This window comes from Gossypium arboreum, chromosome 9, assembly GCF_025698485.1.
Source record: "Gossypium arboreum isolate Shixiya-1 chromosome 9, ASM2569848v2, whole genome shotgun sequence".
Lineage (NCBI taxonomy): Eukaryota > Viridiplantae > Streptophyta > Magnoliopsida > Malvales > Malvaceae > Gossypium > Gossypium arboreum.
Window position 1 is genome coordinate 83,778,629 of NC_069078.1, and position 10,577 is coordinate 83,789,205.

Genomic DNA, 10,577 nt, shown 5'->3' on the forward strand with positions numbered 1-10,577 from the left:
GGCGAATCTCGGTAAAGAACACCGGAAAGCGCTTCAATGGATTTTAAGATACTTACGAGGCACTACTAATGTTTGCTTACAGTTTGGAAGAACTAAAGATGGAGTTATAGGGTATGTTGATGCTGATTTTGCTGGAGACCTTGATAGAAGAAGATCTCTCACAAGTTACGTCTTTACAATCGGAGGTTGTGCAATTAGTTGGAAAGCCACTTTGCAAACTACATCGCTTTGTCTACCAATCGTTTGAGTACATGGCGATTCATGAGGCTTGTAAAGAAGCTATTTGGTTGAAGGGACTATTTAGTGAACTCAATGAAGACCTTCAAATCAGCCAAGATTTTGTGACAATCAGTGCCATCTTTCTTACAAAAGATCAAATGTTTCATGAGAGAACAAAACACATTGATATTCGGTATCATTTTGTTCGTGATATTATTGCTCGTGGTGATATTGTTGTGAGCAAAATTACCACTCATGAAAATCCTGCAGATATGATGACTAAGTCACTTCCTATAACCAAGTTTGAGCATTGCTTAGACTTGGTTGGTGTTCATTGTTGAAGTTAAACCCTTAAGGGTTTTTGGAAGAGGTGAAGAACTTGTTTATTGAAAGTTCGCGATGAAGAACTTGTTCATTGAGAATTTGTGTCAAGGTGGAGATTGTTAGAATTAAGTGACCCAAATTCTTATTTAAATAAAATACGATGGAAAATAAAATAAAAGTAAAATCCATATAGAACTAGACTTCTTTTATTTTATTTTAGAATAAGGTTTTAAACCTTATTAAACTCCATCTATTTTATATTGATTAGGATAAGGTGTTTCAATCCTACTAGAATATGGCTTTGCAAGCCTATAAATAGACATAGTCTATTCCTCTTGTATTAGAGTAAAAAATTTTTCGACATAGTGAATTTTCTTCTCCTCTGCCCGTGGTTTTTTTCCCGAAAGGGTTTCCACGTAAAATTTATGTGTTCTTTATTTTTATTTATTTTATTCTATTTATTTTTTCACAGACCCAATTAAACATTTTAACATAAAACATAACATATGTTAAAAAAACATACAACATGACAGGATTTAATGTCGATATGTTTCATTTATTCATTATACCTAATCCAGTACAGTACTCACCGATAGTTGGGTGCAATGTATACTGCTTTCTCTATATGAAATATATGTATAAACACTCCATATCTCATCGTATTTGTGTTTCTCTATTACACAAACAGAGAAACAATGGGTTTCGTTTTCCCTGTCTGTTACCTACATCATCTTCTCCAAGATCACTCTTCCACGCACTTTCTCTTATTGTTTACATTCGCGATTTCATTTCCACTCTCTTCCTCTGTTTGGGTCTCCCAGATTTCCTCCAACCCGGCATTGACACTCCCGTAACCCACCAACACGACTCTTCCATCTCCGCCTCATCGTTTCCCACGCGTCGCCGCGTCCCCGTATCACATCTCCTCATCAGTGAATTCCTACCCTTCGTCAAGTTCTCTGACCTCGTCCATCCCCCAGACAACTGCGACTTTTGTTTGTACGATTTCGAAAGGCGATATGAGATCAGGCGGTTGACGAACTGTCAGACTTGTTTTCCACCAGAGTTGTTTGGAGCGTTGGATGGGATATGATCAGAAAACATGTCCGCTTTGTAGAACATGTTTTTTCCCTCATGATATGCAAGACAGCTTTAATTCTGGGACTGGCAAGCCTGAACTCTTCGGTGGTTTGCAAGTATTAACCCTTCTCTAATTACTCATATCGTAACTTTAATTAAAGAGCAGAATCTAAAAGAGTGTTGCATGGCAAATCTCTTCGGTGGTTTGCAAGTATTAACCCTTCTCTAATTACTCATATCGTAGCTTTAATTAAAGTGCAGAATCTAAAAGAGTGTCCATGGCATTTGCCATGCGACACGTGTACTAGCATTCGTCATGGAAATTGCCATGATCTTTTTCTTTCACAGCATGGGAAAGTCTTAAATTCCAATTTTAATCCCTCCTCTATATTTTTATAATGTTAATAGTTAATATCATTATCTATACTTATATATATTAAAATAATGTCCAGGGTTTTATTTTTCGACACGTGGATCACTGGCTTTTTCTTTTGTTGATATGGGTTCCTTCTCGGCTCAACTGGAGGGTATGTTTTCAATTTTTTTGCTATATAAAAGGCTCTAATATATAAGGCCTTACATGACACGTGTTCTTTTACTACCGTTTCATCTCTTTTTCTATAGGAGTTAAATTTCAATTTTAATCTTTATACCATTTAAAATTTATTCTCTATATTTTAAATTTTTATATAATTTACTACTTCAATTTTTATAATATAAAACATTCCTTACATGATGATTTCTACTTTTTATCTTTTTGAAATAATTAATACTATATTTTGAAACCATAAATATAACTAAAAAGGAAGTATGGTTGATAAAAAAATAAATCTATCCTCTGTACAAGCCCGTTTGGCCCTTAGCCTAAAACCCATTGAACCCACTAAGCCTAAAACTAAAATAACCTACCCAAAACCCAATTTCAAAGGAAACCCTAGCCCAATACATTAAAGAAAAATAAAGGAAAACCTAAAACCCTAGCCGTTCAGCCACTTGCTCCTGTCCCATCCACCACTGCCTCTGCTCCTACCGACAGATCGAATCCATGCCACAAACACCTGCAAAAATTAATAAAGAAAAGACAGATATTAAAAAAAAGGGAAATGTAATGGCTATTTAAAAGCCAAATCCAAAAACCATTGTAACATTCGGCCTTTGGTGTAATGAAAAAATAATCTTAGGTTTTTAAACACAAGCAAATAAGCTAAAAACTCTAGCAATATCAAAAAGCAAAGAAAAATAGTTCAAACACAGGAGCAAAGTTTGAAATCTAAGGTGATAGTTTTATTATTTTTGTGTTCTTGTTTCATTTTTTTTTTTCGAATCTGACAGGTATTAACATATATATATATACATACTATAGATACATATAAAATATAAAAAAAAAACGTCACGGCGGACGGCACGGTGGCGGTTGAGGCCCTGATTCCCCTCTAACCAGAGAGCAGAGAGGAGCTCTCAGTTTTTTTTTTTAAGAATGGTGTAAAAATGAAATTTTTTAGAAAAATTTTAGCTTTTATAGGCATTTAGAAACGACGCCGTTTTGGGCCTTACTCCCACAGGCCAAAACGACGTCGTTTAACTACCCTAACCCGAGACCCGGCTCCGACCCGCCTCAGGATCCGCGTATTTTCGAATGATGGTCTAATTGCGCGGGCGATCCTTCCGCTTTTAGCACGTTTTGCAATTAGCTTTTTATTTCTTTCAAATTGGCCTCAAAATTCATCACGTTTTGTGATTTAATCCTCCCTCCTGCGACGTCGTTTTAAGGGTTCGGGTAAATTACCCTTTTGATCCTCTGCAGTCGCGTGAGCATTCAAAGGGGTCCCTTCTTTCATATTTATTTTAAAATCAGCCCCAAAACTTAATATTTGTTTCAAATTTAGTCCATTTTTCATATTTATTACTGTTTCTATATTATTTTTACTCTTTATTGTTTTAATATTATTCATTATTCTATTTTACCATTCTTGTATTATTATTCTTAGCATATTTTATTATTATTTAGACATTTTTTTAAATTAATATTACATATATATATATTTTATAGTTGTTTTATATATTATTATTGTTCCTAATATATGTTTTATGTATACATATTCAAATACTCTATTATGTACATTTTGTTATGTCTATTCTTACCTCTATATTTATTTTTAATATTAATATATGTATTATATATCTTTAACATATATATGTATACATTTATATATTATTATTATTAGTTTTTGATATTATTGTTTTGTTAATACATTTGTGTCATATATACATACTTTTAATATATATTTGTATATTATACTTCATATTATGCCCATGTAAATTAATATTATATCGTGTATATCATTTTGTTATAGTTTTTATATATTGTAAATATCATATTATGTTCTATCATGTATATTTTGTATGTCATGTATATGTTTTAATATATTATGTGTATATTTTGTTTTGTATTACACGTACATGTTATGTATATACATTTGATATTATCATATATTTATTTTCCATATATTTATGTAATGTTTTTATTATTATTATCATTATTTTTGCAATTTTACTATAATTACTATTATACCTTTCATTATTATCACTATGGCATTATTACTTTTATTACTATAACCTTTTTATATGTAATTACCATACGCTATTGTTTTTATACTAACTAATTTAAAATATATATATATATATACGTATTTTAGCGTATTTATGTCACTTATATATATCATTATCCTCATTATTATCGTTTCGTCACCTATTTATTTATACCTTTGTAAATTCTTTCAAACCTTAAATCATTCATTATTTGTATCATCATAATTATTATTACTAACATATATATACTATGTAATTTTATTACGTATACATTTTTATATATACTATACATATGTATCTTTTAATATTGTACTATTATTATATATATATATTTCCTTTATATATTTCTCATTACTACGTATGTACCTTAATACACATATGTATATACTTTTATATCGTTATCATCGCTATAATTGTCATTTTATTTTGCCATTATTTATTTATTTACCTATTTGCTTGCGTGTTCGACCATTTCACTTCCCTCACGCATTAATTTATATTTACATATTACTAACCTTGCTTTTATGTCATCTTTTTATAATTGCTTGTTATTGTCATTCATCATTACACGTTATTATTAATATCATAATCTGCTTCTATATATTATTATAAATCACATTATGTTTTTACACAATGCCTTAAAATAATTCTTCCATAAAAGTGATATTCCGCATTTGGTAATTCGAAATAATCGTGCCCTAACTTACTGGGTTTCGATTTTTTCTCATTTAACCTAAATAATGGGGCACTCTTTTAAATCGCTATACGAGTTTTAAAAATGTTTATTCTCAAAGACGCGAAGTGTTGTGCCCTAACTTACCGGGTATGACATTTTGTCATCTCGAAATAAGAATTTGTTTTAAAACAAAGGCAATATTCGGTGTTTGAGAATTCGGGAAAACGTACCCTAACTTACTAGGTTTCGATTTTTCTCGTTTACTCTAAATAATCGAATACCCTTCTAACAAATTAAAATACGTAAGTTTTATATAAAAGGCAAGCTCGCTCTCAAAAATTCAAGATGTCGTGTCCTAACTCACTGGATGTGACATTTCATATTTTGAGACGAGAAGGTCTTTAACATTTAAACTTTTTTATAGAAAAGGGATCGTATTTTAAATTTTTTCAAGTTTTCAAACTTTTGACACCAAGACACTAATTAATCAACTAGGTACCAATTTTGGGCATATCGAGGGTGCTAATCCTTCCTCGTGCGTAACCGACTCCCGAACTCATTTTCTGATTTTCGTAGACCAAAAATTATCGTTTTAGTAAATCTTAACTTTTATTAAAATGATTAATTTAAGGTGATCCGATCACACCTCATCAAAAAAGATTGGTGGCGACTCCCATTCTTTATTTTCATTCCCATTCTTCATTTTCATTCCCAAAATCTAAGTCGATTCCCCTTTTTTTCAAAAAAAAAGGTTACGACATCCTCTTCCTCTTGCAAAGCACGAGATTTTCAAACAAGTATATATAAATGCTCTAAAAGTCTTAGAAATCTATACATCTTTTGGGTTTGTCTTGTTCTCGCTTTTTATCGATATAAAATAATAATTAAATTTCAATTTCAATCCCTATACTATGTTGATACATGAATTTAATCCATATACTTTAATTTATTATAATTTGGTCTCTTTGTTTTTATAATGTCAATAGTTAATTTTAAAAAATTAACATTGTTAACTATTTCAATCAAAATGTTAACGTTAATTTTCATAAAAATATTATTGCAATAGAAACAAAATTCATCATGACAATTTAAATTGGGTATTTTAAGAAAAAATGCTAATACATGTTTTCAATGTTTTTTTATATGACTAGAAAGTGAATATTTTTAAAATTAACGCTAGCGAATAGAAGACTATATTCCGAAAATGAAAGTAGGGATACTAGATTTCAAATGTAAGAAGTGTATAGAGATTAATGAACACATTTCGACATGTTTAAAACTATATTTTTTATACTAATAACAATATTAATATTAATTAAGTTAAGATTCAATAAACATAAATTTGATATCGCTTTTGCATATGATAATGATGGTTAGTTATGACATTGGTGTTCTATGGTATTATATGGAATATGTTTGAACATGAATATTAGTATAGGTGTGATTTTGACACTTATTTAATTATTTAATGTTCGAAAATTAAGATTAATTATGAGTTTAGGGTTTGAACTTTTGGATAAGTTTGGGCCATTGGAAGAAATTAAGAAACGAGATTTATTAGGTAACAATGCTAAATCTAAAATTTGTTATGCTCTTCAATGCAATAATTTAGAAGATTGGAGGAATTATGGATAGTTTAGGTATTATATGTAGAAAATATAAATTTTAAAATTATATTTAAATTTTTATTTAATGTATTTTTATGCATAAATTTTGATTTTATGTCATTTTATAATTTAATTTAATTCTCATAAAATCTGACCTAAATACTCTCAAATGAGATTGCATTATTCAATTAATGTATTTGTAGGACCATTGGGCCTAAAGGGCCCGCCAACCAAACAGTTTAATAAACTCAGTTTAGGAACTGGTAAAGCCCAACCACTGTGATCAGTTTCTAGAAGACAAGTGATTTCCACAATGTAAAAGTGTATGAATTCAATTACCAAAAGGATAATAATTTTAGGACGTACGTTTTAGAAATTTATAAAAAAGAACCAGAGCATCTAATTCTGAAATCAAGTGTTTGAAACACAAAATTATTTTCGCCAATCATGGATGTACTTGCAGACTATTTGTCCAGACGACTACATCATCACTATATATACATGCTGTCTGAAGGGCAAAAGCTCTTTGTCTTCTTCTTCCATCTTATGTCACAATCTCAGGACCTGAGCCTGTCGCCTTCTTCCACTTCCAATTTCATTCAAATGTCTTACAATCTTTCTGTTTCTGATAACTCTTCCTTTAATCGTTGTATCCCAGAAATGGTTTCTACTGATACCATCGATTATGACTCGCTCTTCAATCTTCCTTTCTATGATTCATCCTTCGATTATAATCTTCGAGCTTTGTCCAACAACGATGACAACCAGGTAAACCCTGTTGATGAATCATCTCCTGCTGACCAGTTGCTTGCTGATTTGCTTCCTTCAAACCAGCTTGAAAATCTCAGCCTTTGTCAAACCACCCAGTTCCCGTCCCTGTCATTTGGTTCTCATTCTGAAAATCCCGGCGGCTCCAGTCGTTTGGAAGTTAAAAACGAAGAATGTCGAGTGGATTTCGATTCTGCTTACGGTGGTGTTCATGAGAATGCTGGAAAATACTTACAAAGAAGCTTCAGCAGCAATTGTTTTGAAGGGAAGTCTAATTTTTCGTTCAAACCTCCTTTTGATTCTCTCATGGAATCCCAGAGTTTCCAAGGTCAAGCCTCGAGCTTGCCTGAGACCAGCTTTTTCATTGCTCAAATGAGGAAGGTATCCAGCACTGGTGATTTAGAGGTTTGTTTCATCTGTTTTGTCACCTTGACAATAAACGAGTCAAATACATATCCATGAAATCGAATTCTTTATGTTAAGTCCAAATAACATAGTCCCTGTTTTTTTTACTCTCTTCTTTTTTTCTTTTTCTTCTTGATTTGGTAATAATTTGCTATGTAAAGGAATCTCATCTGTCTTTTTTGTTTGATTGGTTGGCTTTTAGAGTACGAGAAACGTTCATAACACCCAAAGGTCAATTTCAACCCCTTGTGCAATGGAAAACACGTTCATGGAGGAATCAGGGTTCAAAGTGGGACGTTACAACGCAGAAGAACGACAAGAGAGGATCTCAAAGTACAGAGCCAAGCGAAGTCAGAGGAACTTCAACAAAACAATTAAGGTTTCTTAACCGTTTTTGTCTTCTGGCTTTAACCAAATTAATGGAAATTTCATTAGATGATTACCGAGAACAAATTCCTACTCTTTTCTTTATGTTCTCTAATAATGGTTTTCTGTTCCTTCGTTTTGAATGTTGCTGTGATAGTATGCATGCCGCAAAACACTAGCGGACACCCGTCCTCGAATTCGTGGCAGATTCGCACGTAACGACGAAACTGTTGAGACTCCCAAACTTGCATGTTCAACCGGAGACGAAGGCGATGACCTATGGGTACTATTCCATTCACAAACTTTAGGATATCATTCAACGAACTATAACTGATTTAATACAAACTTCAGATTTCTTTTTAAAAATGCTCTGTTATCTTGTATTTTAGGGTCTCCTGCATGAGGTTGGGGATGAAGCAACGGCTACTAGTGGAACTTTGATGAACAATTTCGGTCAATATCAGTTTCAATTTAACCATGGCTGCTTCTAAGAGGAACATTTCTTAGTATAGTATAGTTTGACATTTAGAATTTAAGTTGCTTCAACTCGGATTCCATTGTCAGATATGAAGAGTTTGAGTAACCTATTTTATTTTTAATTTTTACAAAGCAAAGAATAAAACTGTTATTTCTTCTAATGAAATTATGCCTTTTTCATTGAGGGAGTGCACACACTTTTAAGATTAAACACTTTTAAGATTAAACAATCAACTTTAAGCCACTATTTTTGGTCTACTAAATCATAAAAAAAAAAAAAATTGATATAAAGTAGTAATGGAACAATGGAGTGCTGTCTGCTGCTGTAATCATGAACTTTAGAATCCTTTTTACAGACTATAATCAAATGATCATTTTTGACGAATTCATCAATGGACTCATTTCTTTTTTAATTAATATTCATAGATTCTTCGTTCTTTGATAGGCTTTGTTATGCCCAATAACTCTAACCATTTCAAGGAATCCCACAATAGAATCGTAAGTATAAAAAGGAATGAATAAGAAGAACACTAAATTTTATGTTATATTTTCATCTTCTTTCCTGCTCCAATTTCTTGCAGATTTAATTGAAATGTTATAATCGCTGAGCTTTTTGTTAACGATCACTTGTTGCATGATTGGTATTTGGTTTTTCCATAATCTTATAATCTCCCTTCTATTTTACATAATACTTAGAACTACTCGTAGCCTCTCCTTAATCTATAAATAGGAGAATAACGTGTTTCAGCGCACTCGTAACTACGTCCTCCTTCTACATTAGCAACAATTTTCATTTCAATCGAGCTAAGACTCAATCGACAACTTTATAAAAATATTCATTTCTCAATTTAAACACTCATCAAATTTAAAATTTCCTTTAAAACTGTAATTTAAGTTATTTCTACATTAGTAACAATTTTCATGTCAATCGAACTAAAACTCAATAGACAACCTTGTGAAAATCTTAAATTCTCAATCTAAACACTCATCAAATTTGAAATTTCCTTTAAAACTGTAATTTAAGTTATTTAATTTAAAAATAAATTTTAAAATTGTGGGAAAATAGATACCCATATATTAAAATTGGTTCAATTGCATCTATTATTTAAGGAAAAAGGTTTGAGCAAAGGAACAATTTTTTTTTAAATTATAAGAAAGGAAGGGAATAACATATTCAAAACTAGTAATTTTGACCATGTACAACATAATTTTGGTTATTAAAGGCTTAATACAATATTTGATATCTAAATTTGATATTTTTTTAATTTGGTATCTAAATATTTTTTGACCCAATTCGGTATTTGAACTTAACATTTTTTCTTAATTTGGTACTTAAACTTTTTTAGATCTAATTTAGCACATGAACTTGACACTTTTTCCTAATTTGATACCTAACCTTTTTTAGGTTCAATTTAGTACCTAAATTTAGTAAATGTTATACAAATTAATGATTTTTTTTGTTATACTACAAAAATATTACCAGATTAAAGGAAATTCATGTTAAAAGAATTGATATTGAGCTATGCTTAATGAATTAATATTAAATAAGAAAAGAAGAGATTTTTTAAAACCCCAAATTAAAAGACATTCATTATTTTCAATTAATAAAATAATTAAATAAATAAATAAAACAAAAATAATTGAACATATAAGATACAAAAAAATCATATTATTTTTCACATGTCGGTCATACATTGATTATGTTTATTACTTCATAAAAATAACATTGTTAGTATATTGGAGTAATTTATAAAACATTTGACAAGTACCAAATCGAACAAAAACAAGATTAAGTACCAAATTAGGAAAATTAATCAAGTACAGGTGACAAATTGAACCCTTAAAAATTTAAGTACCACCTTAAGAAAAAGTCTCAAGTTTAAATGCCAAATTAAAAAAAATGTCAAGTTTAGATACTAAATTAAACAAAAAAATTAAATATCAAATATTATATTAAACCTTTATTAAAATATTTTATGCTAACTTATATTTATAGTTATAAGAAAAATAAATTAATTCATAACACTACTTTTAAAAATATATTGTAAAAATATTTGTATATTCAA

General features: G+C 30.3%; 1 protein-coding gene across 1 annotated transcript; it reads left to right on the forward strand.

Annotated features, from left to right (window-relative positions):
- The first annotated feature begins 6,962 nt into the window (after positions 1 to 6,962).
- On the forward strand, positions 6,963 to 8,677 carry LOC108456359 (zinc finger protein CONSTANS-LIKE 4-like). The gene is made up of 4 exons (XM_017754952.2): positions 6,963 to 7,668; positions 7,871 to 8,047; positions 8,192 to 8,317; positions 8,424 to 8,677. The coding sequence occupies exons 1-4, from the start codon at positions 6,997 to 6,999 to the stop codon at positions 8,523 to 8,525; spliced, it is 1,077 nt and encodes a 358-aa protein (XP_017610441.1). The 5' UTR covers positions 6,963 to 6,996; the 3' UTR covers positions 8,526 to 8,677.
- The last annotated feature ends 1,900 nt before the right edge of the window (positions 8,678 to 10,577 follow it).

Bases quoted from the DNA above. Each gene is read 5' to 3' on its own strand.
- LOC108456359 (XM_017754952.2), top strand. From the start codon at position 6,997: ATGCTGTCTGAAGGGCAAAAGCTCTTTGTCTTCTTCTTCCATCTTATG. The intron at 7,669-7,870 runs GTTTGTTTCATC...GTTGGCTTTTAG, and splicing joins CCAGCACTGGTGATTTAGAG to AGTACGAGAAACGTTCATAA. The intron at 8,318-8,423 runs GTACTATTCCAT...CTTGTATTTTAG, and splicing joins ACGAAGGCGATGACCTATGG to GGTCTCCTGCATGAGGTTGG.